Raw genomic sequence first — 27,236 nt, 5'->3', positions numbered from 1 at the left:
TTGCCAAGTCTTTCCAGGCGTAGAAAGGGCTGGAACTGCTGGGATCATTTTATTTGATTTATTGGAAACAAAGTGGATCTTATTAACATTTTAATAAAGAAGATCTTTTTGCACTGGGCTGGAAGTGGCCGATAGTCTCCAGTGCAATTCCATTCTCTGTAAAAGTGGAAGCGGCTGGCGTTACCCAGCGTGATTTGTGAGGCTGGGCCCAACAGTCCAAAAAAGCAAATGGGCTGCCTCCTCAGAGGGTCTAGCTCTGTGCGAGGTGCTCGCCCCGTATCTGCCATGCAAAACGAGGGAGCTTTATGAAGGAATCCGTCTTGTAAAGCCATTGGTCCTGGTCATCAGCCTCTACCCAATGCTTTCGTGATGCTGCCGCTGATCTATTTGGGAAGTTGGCTGGCTGGTGAGGCAGAGCCTCTCCTCAAAGCCTGGCTCCCACGGAAAATATGCTCAGTGCGGCCGCGTGCATGAATGAAAACGCCGCCGGGAGCTTCTAGTCGGGCAAAATGCAGCCTAGAACTCCGTTCGTCCTGTGCGTTCTCCTGTCCCAGGTAGGGAATAGGGGCTGCCGGGCGCGCCCCGCGCCCCGTTTCTGCATGCCGATCGTATAGCAAGGGGGCTTTTGGGGAGCTGGCGGACTCCTTGAGTAGCGATAAAGACAGGGAAGGGAGGTCATTCCCAGCGTTGGAGATCCTAGGGGCCTGAAGGGGGTGGGGGGCTGTTCCCGCTCTGGCGTGTGTGTGTGTGTGTGTGTGTGTGTGTGTGTGTGTGTGTGTGTGTGTGTGTGTGTGTCTTCAGGGGAGGAAGAGAATGCTCCCGAGTCCTTTATTTTGCAAGGAGGGGCGACATTCTCGGCTACATCAAGTAGGGTAACTTTGATTTGCCTTCTGCCGGAGACTCAAGCTTTGGAGAAAGACTCAGTCCGAGGCGACTCCAAGGAGTCTTGGTTTTCCTTAGCGAAGCGCGGTGCAGGGGAAGCGCCGCTCGAGTCCGGAAGGAAGGCAGCTCCACCGTTGGAGTGGCCGGCCTGGCATCGCCTACTCCCCGGAGCTCCCGGGCCCCTCACCCAGCCCGGTGGCGCACTGGAAGGTGCCTCAGGCCAACCGTGCGCCGCAGCCCGGCTGCTGCTGTCGCTCACAGGCAATGGCGCGGGGCGCGCCGGCATAGGGGTCCTTTCACTCCCCAACCGTGGGCTAGGAAGGACCAGAGCGCGTCGCCACCGCCAGGGCGCAGGCCCAAGCCCCCTTCTCCCCTTTTGTCTAGCTAGCAGGAGATCCGGCCCTAAGCCCCGACTGCCGCCTCTGCTGCCTTCCCCGGCAGGCGCCGAGCCGAGCGCAGAGAAAAGTTCAAGCCTTGCCCACCCTGGCTGCAGCTGCCTGTTAACCCTCGGAGCGCTGCGACTCGAGGAAAGGGCAGGGAGATTGGGAGAGAGCGGGGCATGGAGGCACGGTCCTCCAGCAACCACCTCTGCATCTTGGAGATCTTGAGAAGTTTGTATGCAGGAAAGCAGTACTCAGAGGAGGCCAGACTTGAGGTGCTGGAGACTGCGGGGCACACCCAGCCCTGCTCTGGGGCCTGTGGTTTCTGCGAGCACTACAACCTAGTACCCCCAAGGCCTCCTTGGCAGCTTGTAGGACTTGGAATGAGCTGGCAGCCTACAAGTGGGTGAGTAAGATCAAGGCAGCGCCAGGCAGAGAGGAGAAAAGGAGACAGGGAGTGCCTCGGGGTGCTAGAAATGGGTGTTTAGTTCCTGGCCAGACTCCTGGGTGCCAGGGGAAGAGGCACATGTGTGAGTGTATGGGTGACAGCGGGGTGAGGCAGCTAGAGTCCCAGGCAGGGGCTGGTTAGGATGTAGAGAGGCAGCACAGGCTTCTAAGGGGAGACCATTGCTGGATGAGTGTTGGAGTTAGATTTTGGAAATGGGCCAGTATCCCAGGAAGGAAATGACCATGGAAATAACTCAAAGTGGGGAGTGGGGGTTGGGTGATAGTGCTTGGAGGCAGAGTAAGGTGCCTGGCTGCTGAGCCTCCTCCCCCACTCACGACTTCCTTCTTCCCTGGAACACAGCCCCCATTCAGTTATACTCCTCTTCTACCAGGGCTTTGCGGGCTGATTCTCTCGGGGTCCCTGTAGCCTTAAGTCCTGCCAAAAACCCTATGCCTGTCTGCGAACCAGTGTTCCAGATTTTCTGGATTCTAACTACCCCTGAGATTGTATGTGTTTATACATATCCCAATTTAGCTAGGTGGTTGAGAGCACGCCTCTGATTCAGACAGATCTCTGCCATATGCTAGTGGTACCACTTTGCTTAACCTCTCTGAGCTTCCAGATTCTCCACTGTAAAATAATCTTATCACCGTCCTAGGACTGCTAGGCAAATTGGATTGTATTCAACAGGATGTCCTAGGTAATGCATTTACCATAAGGCTGGGCACACTGGGAGCTGCTGGTGTCTGGGAGCACTTGCCACCGCCTCACCCAGGACTTTACAGTACTTTTCTCAGTGGGCATGTTTTGACCTCAGTTTAGATTCCAGGGCTTTCCCAAAGTTATGCCTCCCTTTGAGCAAGACAGACCACATGACAGCACCCAGCAATCCCTATGCCCTATGGGCTTTCTTGCATTGATGGCTTTTGCAAAGCAAATGGTGTGTCTCCTCACCCAGGGCGCAGGTGGCACAGGTGGGTTCTAACGGCTCCCAGCTCGCTCAGTTTCTTTAGAATGGGGAAGCAGAGGTTTTACTGTGAAAGGCTTATTTCTTTCTTAGATTGTTATGCATAATCAGAGCAAATGTCCACATTAGGATAGTGATTGATATCCTGATAGCAAGAGCACCTTGCAGAGAAATCATTTTGGTCCATTTCACTTAACCAGCAAGAGGTTCAAGTGCAGAACTCTGTGTGCCACAGTACAAAAAGTGAGGAAAGTCTCGGAACCTATGAGTCAACAAGAAAAAAAACAAAACTTTCCTGAAATAGAGAGAAAACAGTAGAAAGGGAAAAACAATGTAATAAGGCAAATTAGTCACTCAGCCCTAGTGGTGTTCAGGCAAGCATGTGTGTGTTTTTCCACCTCAGTTGTAGTACGCTGGGTCTGGCTTTGGAAGCCGTCAGTCTCTGTGAGTTTATTGGCTAGGTTGCTGTTTTAGGCATTTTGGAAGAGGGATGACGAATTCTAAGCAACAATGGCTGGAAGCTGGTAAAGCTGAGGAACAGTCACCTCTCTTCTCCCCTGGGGCGTTTGGGAAAGGCTGTCCCAGAAGTGGCCTCTGGAATTTGGCTATAATAAATATTGAATGTGAAACAAGAGAGGCATGAGCTAGAAATTCCACTGTAAATATGATTTTCCCCCTATTAGGTTATCATAACTAGCCCAAAGTTCTAACAATGAATGAATAATCCCCCAAGAATTAAAGTTTTAGGGAGTGGTTCAGATTTAGAGAGCAGTCACTTGGGAGTGACTAAAAATGTTCCACAGAATTCCAAGATGTTCATTTAAAATGCTAGTTCGTTCTTGGAGTTGGAACCTTGATTTTCAGGATTTTAAGTGAGAATCAGTGTTTTCTGGTCCCTTTGTGACTTTGTATATTGTATTTTAAGGGTGGTGTTTATTTGTAGAACTTTTTTAATGAAAAGACTGAGAGTTGCAGTAGCAACCCTGCCCTGATCAGAGTTCACCATGTGATAGCCTGTAAGATTTCGAAAATGCCGGGGAGAACAGGGAGATATAATAGTGGTGAGAGAAATCAAAGTGGTAGAGTTAATGCGTCTGAACAATTTTTTTTTAGCAAGTCCCCAATGAGATTTAGTAAACTACAAGGCTAAATATGTGATTGGAATTTATGTAATGCCACAGTCTATATTAAAAGCCCTAACAGTCATCTTAGCTAATCTCCCCTTCTCTGCCTCCCTCCCTTCTCCCCTTTTCTATCTTTAGCCCTTTGGTTTACCATTAAACAAAATCTATTTCCTCTAGTACTATTCTCTATGTGTTATAATGAAATTGCCCAACAAACCAATATATTCAATAACTGCATTATATAAAAGTACCAGCATTTAGATTGTACATTGAGTCTCAGTTCAAAGTTCACTATTTAGGTAAAAATATAGCTAGGCTCATGAGAATACCCTTTTTTTTTTTCATTCCCTCCTTCCAAAAGACAGTTTCTTAAGGAGTAGAGTTAATTTCTATTTGATGAAAGGTAAGGAAAAGGACAAATAGTGGATTCGATTCACATATGAACGACATATCATCTGAATAACCAAGAGTATTTCCTGTTCCTCTGCATGTGTGTGTTTGTGTCCATCTCTGTGTGTTTTGATCTTGTTTTAACAGCTGTTGAAAAATTTCTCCAGAAGAGGGCTCCATTCACAGCATTACAAAATTCTGAATCCATAGCTCATATTTTAAAGAACTTCAGTATAGCAGCTCCATTAAAACCAAACTAGTCTCCTTATTCCCAATTATTTGCTATAAGCTCCCCCAATGAGAAATCCTGTCATTTTGCAGTGAGTATCTTTCCTTCTTTCTTTCCACCTTTTTCTCCCTACTATAGTTGTTTCTGTTCTATTTTATTCTTCAACTATGTTTCCCCTCTGAGTATTAGAGCAGGGAACATTTCAAAGACCTTTGTGGACAATGCAATATGAAATGCAAGGAAATACTGAAATTTCCTGGCATTTGACTTCGGTTGGACCTGGTTTTATGCTTTAGGCAGCCAAAAGGCAGGCACAGTTCTGCCTGTGAAAGGAGATAGATAATATTCCCCATTGGGTAACTACCCAGAAGAATGAATCATGGGCCAGATCTGCTCACTCACCAACACTAGTTGAAAAGGAGAAAGAAAAATCAGTCTGTCATCCAATTACAATAATCAATTGAGCAGAATTGAATCAAGTGACCAGTGGTTTTGACATCGTTTTCACTTAGCTGTCCGCAAGGTGTGTACATGCCTTGTAGAATCTGACCCTCCTGAAGGATGCTGCCAATACAATTCCCCACAGCCTGTCTCCTCTGCAGCCACCTATGGACTTCAGCCTGGCTTCCTCTACCTGATCATATTGTACAAATAATAATGAGCTGGATTTTAGGAGTCCCTGCATTTTCTCCAGGCACTAAGTAATAGCTTTATTCTAGGGTTAGGGTGGGAAGCAATTTCTTTCTCTACTGAGAAGCAGCAGCTAAGGGCGGGCTAGAGAAGAAAGAAATGGCATTTCAAACTTATAATGCAGACTGAACCAGGGTTCATGGAGGTGAAGTGTCACTATTTGGCTTAGCAAATTGAATCTCAAGATGTCTGCTTGATGGGTGCTGAAGTCCATCCATTTCAATTCTGCAAATCTGGCTTCTAGGTAGAAGTTACAAAATAGCAGCTACAGGCCAAATGTAGTTCATGGATGTACCTTCTTTGGCCCCAATGTTTTGAAGAGTGGGAAATTGTACATTAAAAAAAAATCTAGGTTTCTTGCATTTTTAAAAAATGTCAGACGGTCAGGTAACCTGAGAGCTGCATTTCCACAAGGCCACACTTCAAGGTCACTACTGCCCCCTTTAGGCAGGATATGCCTCTTTAGTTTGTCACAATCCCACCACTCTCTGCTACCCGCCCAGCCCACTGTACTCGCTAATTCTACCCACTTGCCCTGATTGCCATTTGCATTGAGAACTGCTTTCACAAATTTTGAGGCCTGATCAAATTTATGTAGTCAGTTTTTCAGTGATAGGCTATTTGAAAAGGAAGGGACTAGCCTCTTTTTGATTGCTCTGATTGAAATCCATCGGTGTACTTTGAAAGAACATGACCAAAGGCCTGCACCTTCTCCCTGAGAATGTTATTATTATCAGTGCCATTAGGCAACTAGGGATACCCAGAACAACATAACACAACACCCAGGCCATCATTCCATGTAGAATAGAGAAGTGACACACTGCAGCTTTGTGTCAGACTGACTGGTGGAATACCAGAGTGTTGGTATGCCCAAACATTGTCGTGCATCAGCAGCCAAGAGGCTCTGGGACCACCAGAGGATATATAGGCCTGAGTGTACTGTTCATAGTGTTATACCAAGAACATCATTGCCCTTGGAGTACAGTGACACCCTGAGCATTGTCATTCTGATGTTCTGTTGCTCACCATCAGTATGAGTATAATAGAACATCACAATACTTATCGTACTTAGCTCTGCAGGAGACTGTGGAAGGACTGAGCTAACAGAGCATTTGTAACTTCAGGGTAATGTTAGATCCATAGCTTTGTTGCCTAGAGTACTTTTATACGCAGGATATTGTTACCCCTAGCACCAACTGGAGTTTGTGTGATGTTTTTGTAATTGTTTTTAGCAGTTAACACCCACCACAGTCTACACATAGTGTTAATGCTATAATTAATGTTCTCTGGCTCTGTAAATACTAGACAAATCTGTCCACTCATCCCATAACAGCAGGTAAGCCTCAGATAACTCTTGTTTTCCATAGCTACAGACCCCAAAGATCAGGATAAATATAACTACATACAAATACAAAAAAAAATTGATTGTTTTTCCTCTGTCAGTTGCCAACAGAAGTCAAATTCCTAAAAATTAGCATTAGTATCGGCAGGTTTTGACATGTCATGTCTCATTTCAAAGGCCTATTGCGTGTTACCCAATCTGCTACAGAAGCACAAAGCCCCTGTGTCTCCCAGCTGAGCGCAGGCTGGGCTAGGGTGGAGGGCAGCAGCTGCTCAGCTGAGAGAAGCCCTGCCACATGCCTGGGCAGGGCCAGGAAATGAGCTCAGCCTCTGGAGGAGTCTGGGGACCCTGCAAGGAACGTGGCAGCCTCCATTTCTGTGACCAAAGTTTCTTTCCTCTGGGAGTGGCAGGGGATTGCTCTTCCATGTGCTGCAGGAGATCGTACCTGCAAATGCCTGAAGCTTGAGTGTGATAATCTCCCTGTTAATTGACGTAGGGTCTGCGGAAAGTTGCTGGACCCTGCCAGCAGAATCCATAGTTGGCTTGGGCCACACAGCTCTGCCTTCAGCCACCATAAGCTGCTGGGCATCTGGGGTCAAGTGACTCAAGGGTTGCAAACTATGGCCTATGGGCCAATTCCTGCCGGCAGCCTGTTTTGATAAATAGTTGTATTGGAACATTGCCATGCCTGTTTGTTTATATAATTGTCCGTGGCTGTGCTTGTACTATAACAACTGTGCTATAACAAGAGAGTTGACACCATATGGCCCACAAAGCCTAAAAGATTTACTATTTGGCCCTTTACAGAAAAAGTGTGCTATCTTTTGCTCTGACTCAAAGTTACAGTGAGAGAGGCTTTAAGGGTTACGTCATTGGAGATTGTCCCTCCTAAGCCCCAAGCACTCAAACAACTTGACTTCAGAGAGATTCGCCTGGGACCAAATGGATTCAATAAATATCTATGATATCCGTAGAAGACCTACTGTGCTCTCAGGGTACATTCGTTAGTAAGTCTGACTCAGCCTCTGCTTTCTTGGGGCTCAGACCCCAAGAGATTCCCTGGTAGGGAAGATAGAAATCAATTAATGAATAATTTAAAACAGAGACAACTGCTATGATGGAAGGAAACATAGTTGGATGAGGTCGTGCCATTCTATATATTTTCCTTATCTGTGCCTTGTCTGTTTTCTCCACTAAAATATAAGCTCCATTATAGCATATGTTGCTGCTTGAGTGGTTCACTTTTGTATCCTCAGGCCCTGGGGATAGTAGTGCCTGGCATATAGTAGGTTCTCAGTAAACATGAGTGAATGAATGAATGAATGAATGAATATAAGAAAGGCATTAGATCCAGATGAAGGATCATGGAGACTTCCCTGATAGCCTGATGCTCAAGTCACAGTCTGTAGGAGTAGTGAGGCTTACAGACAAAGGAACACTTGAAGGTGTAGGTGGCAGAAGGCACAGCCTGGTGGAAGTCTCTGGGCAGAAGGAAGCATGGCACAGCCCAAAGAGAGTGACATGAGGAACAGCTAGGAGGTGCCAGAGCCACTGGGGCCTTGTCAACCCCTGCAAGGACTTTGATGTTTGTCCTGGAGAAATAGGCAGCCATAGTGAGGGGAGGGTATAGTGTGACAAGGTCAGATTTCCATTTTGAAAAGCTCACCTGGATTCATTGTAGCAAATGGATTGGAGCTGGGTACAAGTGGAAGAGAGAAGCCAGTCTAGGTAGTGCAGATGAGAGACTTCACACATACCCTACTCAGAGCATCCAAGAGATGTTTAGGGAAGAACTTGGCCGGCTTTGGTAGCTGTGTTTGGAGATGGCAGAATGAGGGCCAGGGAGGGGTTAAGGATGCAAGCTTGAGTTCTCACTCTCAATTGGCTAGAAGCTAGAGGCACTTACTTGAAGGAGGAACCCAGGTGTTTGACATCCTAAGCAGTGTCTGAGGGCTGTTTCCATGGGGGTGTTAGCCAGGCTGCAGGAATGATCCTCAGGAGAGGTAATCAGGGCCCTGGTTATCCTAATGCCCATAGATCCAATCCAGGCTTGTATCTGGGTGGGCACCGTGGAGACCTGGAAATGCCCTTGACTAGAGAGACTGATGTGTAGCCTCTATAATTAACCAATCTCTGAGGCTTTCCATGCAAAAGATGTTTGAGTGAAACGTTGCCAAGCCCTTTAATCGTTTCTTGAACATTCAATCAGCAGCATTAGAAATATTTCTTACATGGAGCAAATAATGATCTACTACTTTCAGCAATCACTTTGCGAATGCTGACAAACCTTGATTTCAGCATATTGGATATAGCCTTGGCGACTCTTATGTTTCTAGGTGTAGTAGTAGAGTCTTCAAGTGAGTGCCCATCAGTGGTGTGCTAGTAAATATTTAACAACCGGCTCTCTTAAACAACAACAAAACCCAGCAGTGCAATTACATTATCCTCGAAAGGTGAGGAATGTACAGTTGTCCACTCGCTAAGTATTTATTGAGGTATTCAGGGAATTCATAGTAACATGATGGAAATGAATTCTGCTCTCATGGGGCTTGCAGTCTACTGAAGGCATCCAATAAGAAACAAGAAAATAGCTGAAATAATACAAATTTGGTAACTATTATAATAGGAAACAATAGAGGCTAAAATGGTATTGAAAAGATTGCTGTGCCCTCCCTTTCTTCTTTCCATCTTTTCTTTTTTCTTCCCATAATTTTTAATATCTATCAAGTGCCAAGAATGCTGGCAATCTTGGGATCCAGAGATAAATACAACACAATCCTGGTCCTCAAGGGAAAATGATGGTGCCTATAGTCTGCCAGGCCCCAGAGGAGTGTGGGTCTTAGACTACTTATGAACTTAAGTGAGACTTCTAATCCTTTGGAAAGTGAGTTTGAATCCTGGTCTAGCCATTTGCATGCTATGTGAACTCAGATAAGTTACTTTATTTTCCTCCTCTTCTGTTTCCTTTTGTGTCTAAACAAAGAGAAAGAATAGCTATACTTGCCCAATTGGGTTCTGGTGAGAATTAAACAAGTGTATGCTCATGACTTCATCTCATGACTGAGAAATGCTAGTTGGTTGTGTTAACTTTTGTGCAATGTACTCCAAGGGAATTTTTGGCTTAAAGGTACTGTGGGACCTCTGCTTTGAACATCTGACTAACTTAGAGGGGGAAACATGCTTGTGTATTTAAAAATTCATGGGCTTTTGAAAAATAACATTTACTCCCTAGAGAAAGATTTGCCAATGCCATATTGGTAGCTGCCCAAAGATTGTTCCCTTGGGGATTTCATGCCTCATAAAATCATTTGATAAGGTGGGGTCTTATCTTCTAGATATGTCTTCCCAGCATCTGTTTCCCAGGAGGCTTTATCGGGGCAGTATGTATGGGTGTGCATGCTAGCATCATGAGCACTTATGACGATGATTGTTATTCAAAATATATCAAAATCATTATAGTAAGTTTACTGTGCTATATCATTTACTACTGTATGCCAATTGCATACATTATCTCAAATACTTACTGCAACCCTTAGGGTCAACCCTTCTTATCTCCATTTTATATATGTTGAAAAGAGGTTCAGAGTGGTTTGTCATTTCCCTAAGGCCACACAGCCACTAAGAACTGGGACCAATGTTTGAACTTACATTTCTGATTGCTGTGCATGTACATTTTCTTGAGTATTTCATTAGTGTATAAGCTTATTCCCTTATCCCCTCAAATGATGTAAAAATTCTCTCCCTTGACCATTTTGTTCTCTGGCTCTCCTAGAGTCAAGATGGCTGCCTGCAGTGACCCCATTTTTGAATTCCTGGTCTCTTAAAGTGGTCTTGGGACCTTGACCTCCTGTCTGGGTTACTGGTTGCAACCTTCAGGATTGGGTTAGCCCACAATAATATGCACTCTTTGTCTCTGAGTCCTTGCTTTTGACTGGGACAAACAATCCACCCACATTGCATGCTTTCTCCAGCAAGAATGGCCATCCCAGTAAGAACACAGTTGCCAGTTACCAGCTCCGGTATGCCTTCTCTGAAGCTTCCAATGTACAGATAAATTCTCTGACATTTTCCTAGTTTCTTGCCTGCTGTTGAGCCCTAAGCCTGGATGGCCTTCCTCCCTAGGGATGCCAAGGAACTCCTTGGTTACGCTAGTGTTTCCTGAGTTCTACTGTCTACAATAATGTTTTCACCAATCCATTGGAAAATGAGAAATATACACTCTGTAACTATATCGAGACACACAGATCTACAGTGAATTGCAATTGGACTGAATCTAACCTGAAGTTTAGTTCTGCTTTAATAGAAGAGTTTTCTTTTTTTCTTTTTAATTCAATTTAAGTGCCTTGAGTCAGAGTAGTCATTGGTTCAGTGAACATTTTTTGAGTGCCTATTCTCTGCCTGGCATCATTTTATGTACTGGCAATGGAGCAGCGAGCACTCACAGAATCCTAGTGCTGGTTGATGTTCGCACTCTCCCTTAGCCCCACTCCTTGCCACTCCACACAGTGGCCTCGATGCCTGCCTCTCTCAGGATGTTTGTTATTTGTGCACCCCAATCTATACATTCCATATTTGATTAAGTCATTCATTTAACAAATATTTACTAGTCGACAACTAAATCTTAAGCATGATGCTTGACATTGAGTAAGCAGCAGTGATTAAGAAGGACAAGATTGCCTATTCTCATGGAGTCTACATTCTGATGGGGGAGATAGACAGTAAATAACAAAAATAAGTAAATGTGATAATTTTGGATAGTGATAGTGCTATGGAAAAAATTAAAATGGATTGGCAGTTGTTCTGAGTTTATCCACTGCCCTCTCTTGTGATGGAAAGTTCGTCCCCAAAGTTCATTTAGGGATAAAATATCCGATTATTTGGGAAAGGAAGTTGGTTATTAAACAGAGGGCAGTTTTGCCCTTAGTAGTAAAATGTTGTCAGCAAAATTTTGTCCATTTTCTATTGTGTTTCTTGAAATTTTGCTTTTGGGAATCCAAAACTATGGCAACCAGTGATTTAAGCCACAGGTGGGTAATCTTTTTCTGTAAAGAGCTATAGAGTAAATATGCAATCTCTCTTGCAACTACTCAATGCTATCTATGCAATATAAAAGCAGCTACAGATGTTGTGTAAACAAATGGGCAGGACTGTGTTCTAATAAAATGCTATTTACAAGAATAGGCAGAGCTGAATTTCGCCCTTGGATTGTAGTTTGCCTATCCCATATTGAAACCATTAGCCACCTTCTCAGTGGTCAAACTGGGAAACTGGGTTAGGGCAGAGACCAGAAAGACCGGACTTTTTTTTTTTTTTTTTTTCTCAAACACTAAGTGTTTATCACATAACAACAAAAGAAGTCCAAAGATAAGATGCTTTCCAGTGTTAATTCACCAGTTCATGATTTCACCAAAGACCCAAGTGCTTCCCGTTTTTCTGTTCTGCCATCCTCAATTCAAAACCTTCCCTCACAGGTAAAGGATGGCTGCTGCAGTTCCAGGCATCACATGTCGACATGACTACATCCAGTGAAGGTTCTTTTTTTTTAAAGACTTTTCAATTACAGTTAACATTTGATATTATTTTTTATTAGTTTTATATTATTTTATATTAGTACAGCAAAGTGATTAGACATTTATATAATTTATAAAGTGATATCTTGATTAGTCTAGTACCCATCTGGCACTATACATAGGTATTACAAAATTATGGATTATATTATATATGCTGTACTTTACATCCCTGTGAGTATTTTGTAACTACCAATTTGTACTTCTTTTTTTAAATAATATTTTTTATTTTTTGATTCAAGTTGGCATACAAGATTATATTAGTTTCAGGTGTACGATGTAGTGATTAGACACCTATAAAACTCATGAAGTGGTCACCCCGATATATCTAGTACCCATCTGACACCATACATAGTTATTACAATATTGTTGACTATATTCCTTACGGTGTATTTTACATCTCCATGACTATTTTGTAACTACCAATTTGTATTTCTTAATCCCTTCTCCTTTTTTCATCCACCTCCTCAAACCATCTCCTATCTAGTAACCCTCAAAATGTTCTCTGTGTCTATGTGTTTGTTTCTGTTGGTTTGTTCATTTGTCCTGTATGGCATTTGTCTTCCTCTATATGACTTACTCCACTCAGCACACTACCCTCTAGGTCGATTGTGAAAAATCTTTTTCCATCTCATTATTTTTAGTCTGTGTGTCTTTTAATCTGAAGCGAGTCTCTTGTGGGCAGCACATATAAGGGTCTTGTTTTCTTATCCATTCAGCCACCCTATCTTTTGATTGGATCATTTAATTCTTTTTCATTTGAAATATTCATTGGTAGATATGTAGTTATTGCCATTCTTTATTTATATTTTTGATACATGCTTTTTTTCTTAAAGAAGTTTCTTCAACATTTCCTGTAATTCTGGCTTGGTAGTGATGAACTCTTTTAGCTTTTTATTGTCTGGGAAGCTCTTTATCTTTCCTTCAATTCTAAATGATAACTTTGCTGCGTAAAGTAATCATGGTTGTAGGTCCTGAGTTTTCATCACTTTGAATGTTTTGTGCCAAGACCTTCTGGCCTGTAAAGTTTCTGTTGAGAAACTGGCTGACAGTCTTAAAGACTTCTCTTGTAGGTAACTATCTGCTTTTCTCTTGCTGCTTTTAAGATTCTCTCTTTGTATTTAACCTCTGCCATTTTAATGATGATGTGTCTTGGTGTGGGCTTCTCTTGATTCATCTTAGAATTTGAGACTCTCTGAACTTTCTGAGATTGTATGTCTATTTCCTTCACCAAGTCAGTTTTTCATCATTATTTCTTCAAATAGATTTTCAATTCATTTCTATCTCTTTTCTCCTTTTGAACCCCTATGATGCAAATGTTGGTATGCTTGACATTGTCCCAGAGGCTTCTTAAATGACCTTCGTTTTTTGGGGTTCTTTTTGTTGTTGTTGTTGCTGTTCTGATTGGGTGTCTTTTGTTACCCCATCCTCTATGTCATTGATTTGATCCTCCATTTCATCCACTCTGTTGATTCCTTCTAATGTACTCTTCATGTCAGATATTGTAGTCTTTATTTCTCACTGGCTCCCTATTATGTATTCCATCTCCATTTTTGTTTCTTTTTTAAAATCTCTTTGTTAAAGGTCTACTCTTCCCCTAAATTCCTTGAGCATCCTTATAACCAGTTTTTTGAACTCTGCATCTGGTATTTTGCTTGCCTTTTTCTGGAGCTTTGTTCTATTCTTTCAAATGGGACATGCTTCTTTGTCTCCACATTTTGACTGCCTTGCTGTATATGTTCCTATGTATTAGGTAGGGCTCGTAAGTCTTCCAGTCTTAGTAGAGTGGCTTTATGTAGTAGGTGTGCTGTGGGGCCTCTTGGCATAGACTTGAGAGGGGTCCAGCTGCAGGCCAAGTTCAGCCGAAACCTGTGTACCTCTGGGGCCACCTGGTAAGAATCACCAAGCAATCCATATATGGCTGCTGCCTGTGCTGGGCATATAGGTGCTTCAAGTGGCCAAGTCAGTAACTTAGGCCAGTTGCCACTGGTGCTGGGCTTGGGGCTGCTCAGCAAGAGTTACAGGGCATGCCAAGGCTAGATGCTTGTTTGGGTTTTGTGAGCCTTTGAGAGATTTTATGAAAGTTCATAGCAGAAGCCAAGACAGCTCATTTCTATGGAATAAATCACTGCAAACAGCTTGGGTGGGCCCACACACTGGGAGAAGTAGAGTCTCAGGGAATCCCCTGTGTTGAGCAACTTGTGTTACCTGGCTTGATGGCGCTTGTGACTGCAGGCTGAGGGGGAGAAGAGCTTAACAATGGAACAGTGGCTTCTGCCTGCACCCCTGTCCTGGAGCCAGCCACTCCTCCAGCATTTGCCCTGAAGCCCAACAGCTCAGTGTCTTCTCATATGTCCCTGGCACTCCTTGAACAGCTGCCGCTGGAGCTTGGAGTGAGTAAGTCTGTCAGTGAGTAAGGCTGGGCATAGGCTCTTTAAGAGGAAATCCTCCACTTCCTGCAGCCCTCCATCTTAGCCACAACCTTCGCTGGCTTTCACAGCCAGAGGTTCTGGGGACTTCTCTTTCCAGCACTGAAACTCTAGGCTGTGAGCCCAGTGTGTGGACAGGACAGGACCCCTTGCTCCTCAGGTGGAGGAGGTAGCTCTATAGCCAAGATAGCCCTTCTGATTCTCAATCGCCACATGCATTTGTGGGACCAGGCCATTTTGTGTCTCTGCCCCTCCTACTGTTTTGAAGTGACCTGTTATTTGAGGCAACCTATCTGTAGGGCTTCTGTTCAGCGAGACCTCTGGCGACTCCCTGTACTGATTACTCTATAGTTTTGTTATAATTTTGGTGTGATCGCTAGAGGAGGCATGTACAACCTTTACCTTTTTGTGTTTTCTTGAATCTTCTACCAATATTTCATTTTTTATGGCTGAATAATAATCCATTGTATATATGTACCAGATCTTCTTTATCCAATTGTCTATTGATGGCCACTTATGTTGCTTTTATATCTTGGCTATTGTAACTAGTGAGGCAGTGAACAAAGAGGTGCATATATTTTTTCAAATTAGTGTTTTGGATTTCTTTGGATAAATACCCAGAAGTGGAATTGCTGGGTTATAAGGTAGTTCTACTTTTAATTTTTTGAAGAACCTCCAAACTTTGCCATAGTGGCTGCACCAATTTGCAATCTATCTAATAGTGCATGAGGGTTGCCTTTTCCCCACATTCTCGCCACCACTTGTTGTTTGATAGCCATCATCAGTAAATTTACATTTCTCTGATGATTAGTGACCTTGAGCATCTTTTCATAAACTGTATGCCCTCTTTGGACATATATTTTCTTTGACCTCTTGTCACTATGAGAATTGTACTATTTCTTTAGGACTACATATCATTGAATTAGTTCATATTAACATGGATCAAGGAAAAGATGCTGGAAGTCAACTATGGAACATAATTCTCAGCTCAGCTCCAAAATATATAAAACTGTGGCTTTTGTAGTAATTATTTGGATTATAATTCTTAAAGCTTTCTTGCCACTCAAATATATATTGGTATTAAATACTATATTGGATTGAATTACTCCAAACAGTGATGGAGACACAAGCTGAGCTAATCAGGAAATGATTCCAGGGCACAGAAGTGAGGAATGTGAAACAAGAAAGAAAGACAATTTAGTGTGTGACATTGAACCGGTTACTGTCATGGGTAAGTGAGGCTCATTGCTGCTGGGGCTCCATGGAAAAACTATGTAAAACTCACTTCAGATGGTCCCTTTGCAGGTTGGGAGGCTGAGGTGTATATCCACCTATGCTCCTCTTCCATTTGTCAAGGGTGGTCCCTGGCACCATTAATTTCTCTGTGCTTCTGTGCTTTGCCTTTGTGGCTTTGGAAAAGTCCTGATCATAAAAATGGAGAGGCATGGAAGGTGCTTAGAATGGCATTCTATGCCTAGGTAGGGCATGACTATATACGAGAGTCCAGCTGCCACCATTATGTGTAACTACAAATTTCCTCAGTAGAACTAATGATGAAGGAAAGTTATGTTATTTCTTAAACTCTCTGAATTTGATTTAGTATTCAACTGCAGATACTCTCTTTCCCACTAGATGGTACCAGTATGCCAAAGCCCTAGAATGCTACTTTAGGGCCTTATCTTGGATATGTTCCCACTACTTTTAAACAATTATAAGGAATAAGTGAGTGAGGCTGGAGGAACAGACTATGGGTATTTTGGGAACAGAAGACGGGAGAAAAGTGGAGGTTGTCTAAACAGTTAACCTCATTCATTCATTGACTGACAAATCTTACTGACCACCCACTAAGTGCTCAACACTCTTCTCAGCACTGGGAATACGAAAGTGAACAGTGTACCCTAAGTCTCTGCCCTGGTAAACTTCCATTCTGGTTGAGGGAGAGATAATAAAAAATGAACAGGTAGACATATGATACCTGTCAGGTGGTGATGTGTGCTGTGCTATGGAGACTGACAAAGCAGGCAAGAGAATGGACAGGGGCAGGGAAGAGCACAGCCCTTTTCACATCTGCCTGTCCTGTCAGCTGGTAGGGTGAGAAATTATTTCCCTCTGTTTCCTAAACCCAGTTCTGCCAATCACCAACCTCTCATGATTATGCTTATACAGTTTATTTTCAAAATGAGACTGTGAGCTTGTGGAGGTCAAAAGTGGTTCTTGGCAAATGGGTATTGACCAACTGGAAACTAGTGCAGCTTAATGCCCAACTCAACTGACTGCTTTTGGTTGATTTCATTTGTCTGGAATTATTCTGAATTGTTATTGCCGATGTACAATAGAGTCACATTTTACTCAGGGGTTGTATTATAAAGTCAAGGTTTAAGGCAAACAGAGTTGTCATTAACCTTGAAATCTCTTAAGATGCCCATTAAATTGCAGTGTGTGGTTTTGTGTATGCAACCTTGTACTGTAATCAGTATGTAACAATGTATAATGCATGCAGCAATGTACAACGTATAATAAAGAATATATGCATGGTATAATTTTATAGCATTTAATTGCAGGATTTAAATTGTTCTTTTTCCTTCTCTTTTTGGTGGAAGAGTTGGATTTCTATTAATTAAATGTGTAATGATAAGACTTTACTGTATTCATTTAAGCTGGTTTCCTAATTATACAAGTTCCACCAGGCTGTGTACTGGGGAGGGCAAGAGCTGTGTTCTCTGTGCTCTATTTATCTTTAGATTCCCACTACCGGTCACATCCTTAGGGCAGAGGGACAGCATACTAGTAATAATAGCAGTAGTAGCAATAATGGAGGTTGACATCTAAGTAGTACTTACTGTGAGCTAGGCCTTGAATGAGTACTTTAGATGTATTAATTAGCATATTTAATCCTCCTAATGACTTAATGATATATCTACTATAATTTTTAAAAAATTAATTAATTTATTTTTGATGACGACATTGGTTAACGAAATCCGTAAGTTTCAGCTGTATACTTTAACAGTAAGGCATATATATACATATTTACACTGTGTGTTCACCTCCCATAGTTAGACTTCTTTCTATCACCACATATTTGACTTCCTTTACCCCGTCTACCTTCCCCCTCCCCTGTCCCCTTTCCCTCTGGTTCTACTATAATTTTAATTCCAACTCACAGATGGGGAAATTCTGGGAGAACTTAATAAAGGTCACACATCTTTTGAACTCTGGAGTTGAAATTCAAATTCAGGCAGTCCCAGACACAAAAGGCCACATGTTGTATGATTCCATGAAATGGAAAGAACTTCCTAGAACAGGCAAATCCACAGAGACAAGAAAGTGGATGAGTAGTTGCCTAGGGCTGGGGAATGGGGAGCGACTGCTAATGGGGATGGAATTTCTTTTGCGGGTAATGGAAATGTTCTGAAACTGGATAGTGGTGATGGTTACACAAATCTGTGAATATACTAAAACCCACAGAATTGTATATTTTAACAGTGAGCTTTATAGTATGTGAAGTGTGTCTCAATAAACAATCAAATGTTGGGCAGTTTAATCTCAGAGCTCCTGGTGTGTGCCATCCTTAAGCACACACAGCACTTCCTATAGGTGTTGACCACATGCCAGTGGCATTCTGCTTCTTTACTTTTATTAACTTGGCTATCCCTCAAAAGGGCCTTATCATGTACCTCAATTTTAGATATCAGAAATAGGCAGAAAGATACTGAGAAACTTGGGCCTGGCAAATGACCCAGGCTGTTCTTGGCCTGAATCACCCAAGTGTTCACATCTGTTTCATTAAGTAAAAGCAACTCTAGTGGTCCAGAGCTGCAGGTAACTTGGGCCCATCAAAAATAAAGCAGTGGTTCCTCACTTTGTTTTGCTATTTTGCAAAGTGGACTAAGATCTATCTTTGTGTCAACTGGTTATTATCCCCATCTGGCCCAGGTATCTCTGGTATAGGGTCCTGGCAGTAAGACCCAGAGACTATAGGAGAAGAAGATGTGTTAGGGTGGCTGACTTTTAAAAGTAATGAGCAAAGTGGTTCAGAGGGAGGGAGAGAGGTGAGAGGGTAAGATAGGAAGAGGAGGAGAGAGGGATACTGGGAGAAGAAGAAAGGTACAGAGTTGGGAGAGGGAGAGATAGAGGGAAGGAGGGAGAGAGAGAAAAAAAATAATTGACATGCTAATTGTTATTGTACTCAAATTGATAACCAGATTGCTGAAAGGATTTACTCAAATTAATAAGAATGTTTGACACTCCTTGGCTGGTTCAATTGAAGAATTCCTCAGCCTGGCAATGAGAATGTAATTAAGGTTTAAGGCAAGGGAAGGAGTTCTTGCTTCTTAAACTAAGCGCCCAGCAATTTCCAAATCAAGACTCCCTTGCCCCCCAAAAACCTCCCCATCAGTACTCCTCCTCCCTAGATCTTCTTTGATTCCCAGTCCCATAAACACAGAATTTATTCCTCTCTGCCTTCACTCTTCAATTGATGATTTTTATTTTTCTTTCCTGTTTAAAATGCAGAATGACAAAACCATTAGCCATGCATAGTGCAATAGGAAAGGGAAGCAGGGCTTGCCACCTGACCAGACCCAGGATACCTGTTTGAGTTCCTAGGGGATGAGGATTTATAAAGGCAAAGCTAAGGAGCTGTAAATACCTTCCTGGGTCTCCAGCCTAGTGGAGTAGCTGCAGTTTGGTCTGGGGCAGGAGCTGGGAGTCGAAAGGGCTCTAGCTGAGATCTGGTCTCGTAGGTGGCCTACTCCTGGGTGATAGGGTATCTGCTAGGCTCCCCATGACTTTTAAAGTCTTCCCAAGTGACAACAGGGGATGATACAGAGCCACATGACTATCTGATTCAGCCCTTCCTCATCATTTTTCCAATGGAGTGTTTTGTGAAGTGTATTATGAAGTGGGTGTAAGAGGCAAATACGCATCTGGGCCAAGAACTTGGCTTCTCTGAAGAAGGCAAAGATTACAAAAGGAGGACCACAATAATAAAGGAGTGGGGACAGAAGGTTCTGCTCCATCTCATGGGTATTTACATCTGTGAAGCTCTGAGCTGTTTTCGCAGGATGCCTTTAGTGAAAGCTGTTGTCTATATAGGCAGACTGGAAGACTTGGGGTGATGACAGAGGAGGCATTCAGGAAGTTTATGTAAGGGAGGCAAAACTTTACCTCTACCAATGTTAGATTTTTAGCTGAGACTCCTTAAGAAAAAGGTAGGTTAACAAGAGAAAAACCAAAACTTATTAACATGTATTCTTTATGTACACATGGGAGATACCTAAGAAAAAATGAGTAACTCTTAAAGGTGATTTAAAGCTCCAGCTTAAATATTATCTTAAACTAAAGATATTTATCAATCTTACTAATCACTAGTCACTGTTGGCACTTAGTAAATTCTAGATTTTATTCTTGGCATTAAGGATTCTGACATTCTGATTCTAAGGTGAACTAGACAGATGCAGATGCTGCAGTTGCTGGTCTCATGGAGATTATACACATAAGGGAAGAATAGATAAAAATACATTGACACTGCTGGGTCTATAAGAAGATCCCAGTAAAAGCTAGGTCTATAGCCATTGGGTTTTGAAGCACATTGAGAATAATTTTCTGTGTGCCGTTGTGAATCTTTGCTGATCCTTCTGATACCTGTCTAGGATTCTTACTCATGAAGTACAGTCTAAACTAATTGTTCTCTGAAGGTGATTGTGTCTCTCAGGGGACATGTGGTGATATCTGGACGTATATTTGGTTGTCATAGCAGGAGAAGAGGGTGCTACTGGCATCTGGTGAATAGAAGACAGGAATGCTGTTCAACATTCTATAGTACCCAAGACAGCCCCCACCACAAAGAATGATCCCAACCCAAATGTCAATAGTGTGAGGTTGAGAAAACCTGGTCTAAGTGCAGAGCTTCATAGAGTACACACGGGCCTTTTTATCTCTATCCCGTTATTACTAGGAAGCTAGAATCTAAACTTGAGTCTGTGAAAAGATAACTAGTAGCAAGCTACTATACATGTATAATTTTTTGAAAGGTAAAACCATGTTCGTGAGTAAATATAAATATTAATTTATTAATTTGTGAGAAAACCATAAGATGACATGTTTTAAAGATAGTTTAGAAGCTAGGGGAGTTATGAGCAATTTGACAAGGAAGTGTTAGTATGATATTTCTGAATTAGCAAAACTAGTTAATGGGCAACATACCTAAAACTTTGGGGTTATCTGGTCTACTAGGCAGAAATTATTTTTATCTCTTGCTGAACAAAAATTGACAAGTAACTGGTCATTTCACTAAGTCGTGGTCTTTAATCAAGGCTTATGGTGGCTTTTGTTGCTGAATAATATTCAGAGTATTTCCATCAATCATTTTGCCCTTGTTTATAAGCTTTGGATAATTTTTTTTCCTGATACCTTGAACACATGGCTTTTAATTTATTAGTCCTGGCTTACTAGAAACAGTCTGCGAAATGTAGTGCCAAAGAAGTGGAAGTAGGCTGAGGTCTAGAGGGTGGTGAGAGGAAATGTTATAGTAGATCAAGGTGATAGTATCATAGATCCCATTTGTTACCTGCCTTTGATGAAGTGTGCGCTGTGCTTGATGCTTTCACTCAAGCCTATTAGGTGTGTTTTTCCATTGTCCCCATCTACAGATGAAGAAATTGAGTCAGAGGGAGAGTCAGAATGTCAATAGCAGAAGTGGGCAGAGTAAGGAGAAAATGGTATGGGATCAAGACCATAGGGGAAGAAATGTAATTTTTACCCAGACAGAGAAGGAAGGGAGGATGTTACAAGTTGGAGGAAAGCATGAATCCAAATTTGAGGCAGAAATACTCATAGCATGTTCAGGGGCAAAAAGGAAACACTTCTGTGTGACAGCAAATGTGAATGCAGTGTGAAATTGGATCAGTGCTACAGGAATAACAGCTATTAATAGTATCAGCATTATTTTAGCCAAAGGATCTTATTATTGCTACATGGCAGTGCCTGGCAGTACACCATGCTGGTTCAGAGCCCAGGTCTTGGGGGAAGGTGGAATTGCAGTTTGAACGCCAGCTTTGCCACTGCAGGGCCATGTAGCTATGGGAAAGTTGCTTAACTTCTCTGTGCCTCAGTTACCAGATCTATGAAATGAGGGCAATGACACCTACCTGATACAGCTGAGATGGGGATTCAACATAACTCTGTAAAGTCTTGATCTAGCAAATGTTTTAAGTCCTTGGAAAATGGAAGTTGGTTCTTTGAGGAATTGAGTAGACAGGATTTAGCAGACAATGGTTGTTGCCTCTAAGTGTCATAGTCTTAGTCTGAGTTTCCCAAAAGCAGATTCTATGGGGAAGCTTTAGTGCAATTAATTCATCTGGGAGATCATTCGGGGAAAACTGTAGGGGTGTGGGGAAGTGAAACAAGGAAGGGATGGCAACCACATAAGTGGTCTGTTATTCATTCAGTTGCTATTGTGGATGCCCAGACTTAATTCCTGTGGGGACTTTTGGGAGCCAGTGTGGAACACTTCAGAGTCATTCTTCCTGAGATCTGGGAGCTCTGGACTTGATGCCAAAAATCTAGGTGGGCATTGTTTTGGGGCTACTCCAGGTAGCATTGAATTTGAGCACTGCTGGACTGCTAGATATGGACTTTGGCTCTAGAGAAAGCCCTCAGCAAAGAGGTGTGGCTTCTTACAGTTGGAAGTTGGGCCAGCCCTCTAAAAAAAATCCAGAGGGGTGTAGGCTTGGGGGTGGGTGGGAAGCCTTCAGCATATGTGACAGTATCAAAAATCATAAAGACAGTAATACCCTTTGGGCTAATAATCTACATCTGAGAAGTTAAAGAAACAGAGTATAGAAAAAGAGTACAGAAACAGTTCTCTGCATTATATGTGATAACCCAAATTGGAAATCATAATAATAGTCAACATCTATCAAGTTTTTGCCATGTACCTGGCTCTCCTAAGTACTCAATAAATAAGCTAAATTTCTCACAAATGGAAACTGGTTATATGACTCAATGGAATATTACACAGCTGTTAAAGAGAATAGTTATGAAGACTAATGACATGCACAAATCAGATAAATGAGAAATTAATATCAAACAGGAGATTGTAGAGTAGGATTCCTACTAAGCAACAAAAGCCTCTATATATGGGAAAGTGGGTGGAGTCTGAAAGGAAATTTATCAAAATCTTAACTGCAGTTTTCTTTATGTAATGGTTTTGTGGGTGATTTTTTTCCCCTCTAGTTTACAAATCTCTATTGATGTGCGTGTATTACATTTATAATGAAAAATATAATAAATTTGAAAAATGAAAGAACAAAAATACTTCTAAACATAGGTGGCAGATGTTTTGAAGAAGAGACTAACATAATGGAAAATGATATTTCAGAAAAATTAATCTGGGGGTGGTGTGGAAGATAAATTGGATTGGCAAAGACCCAAGGTGAGAAATCCAGCTTGCAAAGCTAATAAGGGTCTCAGGGAGTGTGGAGAGGAAAGGGCCAACTTCAGAGGCTTGGTGATGAATGGGATGATGGAGAAGATAGAGAAAAATATCAGAAATGATCCCAAAATTTTAAGGTTGATTGAGTGGGAGAAAATTAGCAATGCGACAACAAATATGTGTTAAGCACCTGTTTGAACCAGTTTTCTTTACATCTGCTGTCTCATTTAAACCTAACAACAATCCTATAAACTATGTTCTTAACACTTCTGTTTTACAAATGAGGTAATAGTAAATCAGAGCAGTAAAATAACTTGTCTGAAGTCATCGAATCTGAGCTCAGATAATTGTTATTTGAACCAGATATATGGATGGATAGATGGATGGATGGATGGATGGATGGATGGATGGATGGATGGATGGATGGATGGATAGATGGTTGGGTGGATGGATGGTTGGGCAGATGGATGGATGGATGAATGGACAAATGAATGAATGAAGGGATGAGTGAGTGAGTGTATGTATGCATGTAAGATGGATAGATGGATGGATTGGTAACCACATAAAGGGGAAGAAATATAGGGTATTATAATGTCAAAAGAGTAAAAGAGGGAATTTCAAAAAGGAAGTTGTAGATACCTTAGAAGGTAAAGAAGGAAGGAATCCAGGGAAAGGGCTAGATTCTAAAAGAAGAAGGAAGGAGCACTGGTTATTTTTGAGAAGACCATTCAATTCAAATAATGGGAAGTAGGTTTAAGCTGCATTGGAGGCTGAGGGGCCAGGACATTGTTGGGGAAATCTATGAAATGACTGGTCAGGCAATGTAGGATCAAAAACAGGCATAAGCCTCAAGAATATATGCAACAAGAGGAAGGAGGGGCAATGTGAAAGAACAAAGAGAAAGAGAGGGGAAGGGAAAGAGAAATGGGAAAAGGAAAAGGAAAGAAAATATTGGATAAAAATGAGGACTGCCTGGGCTTGAGTCTCAGTGACACCACCCTATGACCTTGAGCAAATCCCATAACAGTCTTTGCCCCAGTCCTCTTATCTGCAAAATGGAGAGGCTAGTAATAACCACCATTGGGCTTCATAAAAGGATAAACAGAAGCAAGCATGTAACATGCTAAACACAGTGCCTGGCCCACTGTAAAACCAAATTAGGCAGGAATCTTGATGCCTTAATTGTCATAATAAATGCCATTTCCTAGGAAATGGCCACAAGCTGTAGATCAAGAAACTGAGACTCAGTCACTTAAAGAATGTGCTCTGAGGAAAGTACACCTGAAGTCTCAACATTGTACTGCCTAGGACAGCAAGTGGTCAGCTGTCCAATGTCAGTCATTTTTTGTGAGAAAATAGATTTGGTACAGGACACTATGCTAGCTTTGTTAATTGGAAACTGACCATCTGCAATTTGCAATAAATGAGGCTTATTGGGTTGCACTTTTTAAAAATTGTTATCGTTGTTCTTTTTGATCAAAGAGTTAATAAACAGAGGCTGCCCATTAAAGCAAAGTTAGTAGTTTTAAAGGCACCAGAGAGTGGCTAGAGGAGGTAAGTAATGAAGCACTTGAAGATTCCAAGGGAGAAGATGAAGATCCATCAGACCCCAGCAAGTACCCTGAACTCACTGCCCTTTCTCTGATCCAGAAAGTTTTATGCTCTTATAATTGATGCTTGGAGAAGTCTGCACACCACACACTCGGTATGAGGGATCCTAAAAGCCTTATTAACCCAGCCACTTAGCCTTTCTGAGTGCAACACCTACCTGGCTATTTTGACTCAGGATTATCTGAGCCCCCAAATGTTCTGCTATTAGGATGAAGAGGTTCAATTTAACACCTTTCTCTGATGGGCTCTCTTCCGAAATATCCCTGCCTCCTTAGCACTGTCTGCTGGCAAGTTGCATCATGCTCAGCCTGCTTTCTCCTTGCTCCTCCCCTTTGCAATCATGTAACCTGCCAAGGAAGCTTTCTCTCCTAGATTGAGCCATTGTAGAAATTGCATGTCCAGGACTGATTTTGCATAGTGGAAAAATCAGTCTGCACACCGGGCAGTAGAGTTACCCACTAAGGCTCCTGTCTTCAAAGTCTAGTTCAGGATGGTTGGAGGCCCACTGGGGCAAGGCAGCAAGCAATCTAAGTCAGAAAGTAAAAAAATAAACAGAAAAACAGATGAATTGAAGAATGTGCTTTGCCAGGCTAGAATGGGCTTTCTCTTTCTTGTTAATGAGCCTTATCTGGCATAGCTGATTTCTACCTATTGCATAGTTTTGGTGGGGAGAGGGGCATTGTAAAGATAATCCCCTATTAGACACCTTTCCCCGCTGGAAGGAGGGGCTCCAGGGAGACACTGTCAGCTTGACCTAGTTTCTCCAAGGATAGAACTTTAATAAGCTTTGGTGGTAAGACTAAGAACAACCATCATCATTTGCGCTGTAATAATTATTATTTAACTAAATGACACTCTAATAACTAAATTAAAAAATAACAAATATTTATAGAGCACCATCTATCTGTCAGGCACTCAGCTAAGTACTTACATGCACAGTGTCTAATTCAACCCTCTGAGCATTGGAGTTACTATGATTCATCTCATTTATAGCTGAGGAGTTCACAGTGTGTGGGGATGCTCATATACAACATCTTCACTGATCTTCACTCGACTCTCAGGAGGCTATGGATATTATTTTGCAGTAAAGGAAATGGAGCCTGAGGACCTGTCTTCTTCAGTGAATAATTGGCAGAACAGGATTCAAATCCAGGTCTCCTGACTTTATATTGTTACAATTTTATTGGGAGAGAGAGCTGGTGTTTATTAATTAAATTCCATCTGTTTGCCAGGCCTGGAGAAAAGAGGTTATTATGCATTGTCTCAGTTCTCAATCAGGAGGATGTTGCTTTCTCACTTTATAGATGAAGAGATTGAGGTTCAGAGAGAGGAAGACACTGGAACAAAGCCACACAAGTGAAGGTAGAGCTGGAGCTTATAGCTTCCAATTCTATCCTGTAGGTTTTCTCTGCCACTAGTACCTCTCCATTTCAATAGGAGAAACACCATGTGATTTCCCAGCAGGAACAGCAAGGGAATGATTCCAGCCTTGGACCTTAGGCTTTAGAATGGGTTGTTGGTATTGAACAGGCTGCTATAAATGTGATTCTGGCCTGAAGGGAAGATCAGACATGACTAGGAATTCAGGAAGGACCATCTCTGTCCTTCAAAGGAAATCTGGGGCTTTTCATCTTTCTTGAAGGCTACAAGTTCCAATTTGCACTTTGAAAGCAACAACTTGCTAGGCCAACCTATTGTTGCTACCTTTCTCTGCTAGTCACAGTCATCAAAGCAAAGGTCTCAGAACATGCTAATGTCACAGCACTTTCTAAGAAGATCATTGTCCCAAGCAAGGCTAATGTTCTGGAAGGAAGGATCAAATTGTAGAGTTGAATCTCCATTTCCCTAGAGTCTTGTGCTTTGGAAAAGTATTATTGGTTTGTCATTCTGGGCTGTCACCAGTGACACTTCCAGGCTCTGAAAGGTTACGGGAAAATAATAGTCCTTCTGGCAGTTTCCAGCAGGTTCTATTTCTCACCTGGGTCAGGATTGTGCCTGTGCTTTTTATTCATGACAAGATGAGAAGAGCTTGGTTAAATAAGGATCAGCTGCTCTTTATATATCTTCTTTCCTGATTGATGGCATCAGAAAGCCATTCATCTGGTTTAAAGATAGACAGGTGGTTGCCGTCATTACACCGTGGGCTTTTGAAGTTCACTCTGTGATGTGATTATAGCACATGCTTAGCTTGTGCTCCAGGGGTAAGGTTGACCTTTGATCCTACTCATTTAAAAATCACAGATCTTGGAAAATGAACCAACCAAGGAAGATGCTGGAAGCTGCATTTGCTGCTGAGATTAGCTGTCAAACCAATTTAACTGGCCTGATTTACCTAGAATTCTGTTTTTTTTTTTTTCTGATTAAAACAGATGACCTTTAAAGGTTTTTTTTCCCCTCTGACCATCTCTAGAGGACATCTGGTCTTTTGTGAGTTCCATTGGGAATCCCAGAATCATGCCACGACTGTGGGTTCCAAATGAGGAAAATGCATTTAACAAAGCGTTGGTCATAAAAAAATTCAAGACTGTTGTCCAAACTGAGAGTACATGTTCTTTATCCTTCTCATTCATTCATTCAGTCATTTGCTCATTTGTTCATTCAGTTATTCATTCATTTTTTCTTTCAACATTTATAGTGCCCATCATTTTCCAGTTCTCTGATGGGAGCTGATGATAAGGAGGTGACTAAATTATAGTCCCTGGCCCCAGGACCTTATAACTCAAAAGGCTAAACAGACAAGACA

General features: G+C 42.1%; 1 protein-coding gene across 3 annotated transcripts in view; it reads left to right on the top strand.

The window, feature by feature from the left end:
• The first annotated feature begins 246 nt into the window (after positions 1-246).
• Positions 247-27,236, top strand: part of CDH13 (cadherin 13) — a 985,836-nt gene continuing 958,846 nt past the window's right edge. The window contains exon 1 of one of the 3 annotated variants that reach the window (XM_023528556.1): positions 247-554. In XM_023528556.1, the coding sequence (XP_023384324.1) occupies positions 510-554 (45 nt within the window). In that variant the 5' untranslated portion in view covers positions 247-509. The remainder of the gene's footprint in view (positions 555-27,236) is intronic. The other 2 variants (XM_023528555.1, XM_011356635.2) reach the window with 2 other exon arrangements.

This window comes from Pteropus vampyrus, unplaced genomic scaffold (genome assembly GCF_000151845.1).
Source record: "Pteropus vampyrus isolate Shadow unplaced genomic scaffold, Pvam_2.0 Scaffold29, whole genome shotgun sequence".
NCBI lineage: Eukaryota > Metazoa > Chordata > Mammalia > Chiroptera > Pteropodidae > Pteropus > Pteropus vampyrus.
Note: the sequence above shows the minus strand (reverse complement) of the source record. Positions and strands in the feature narration are given on the sequence as shown.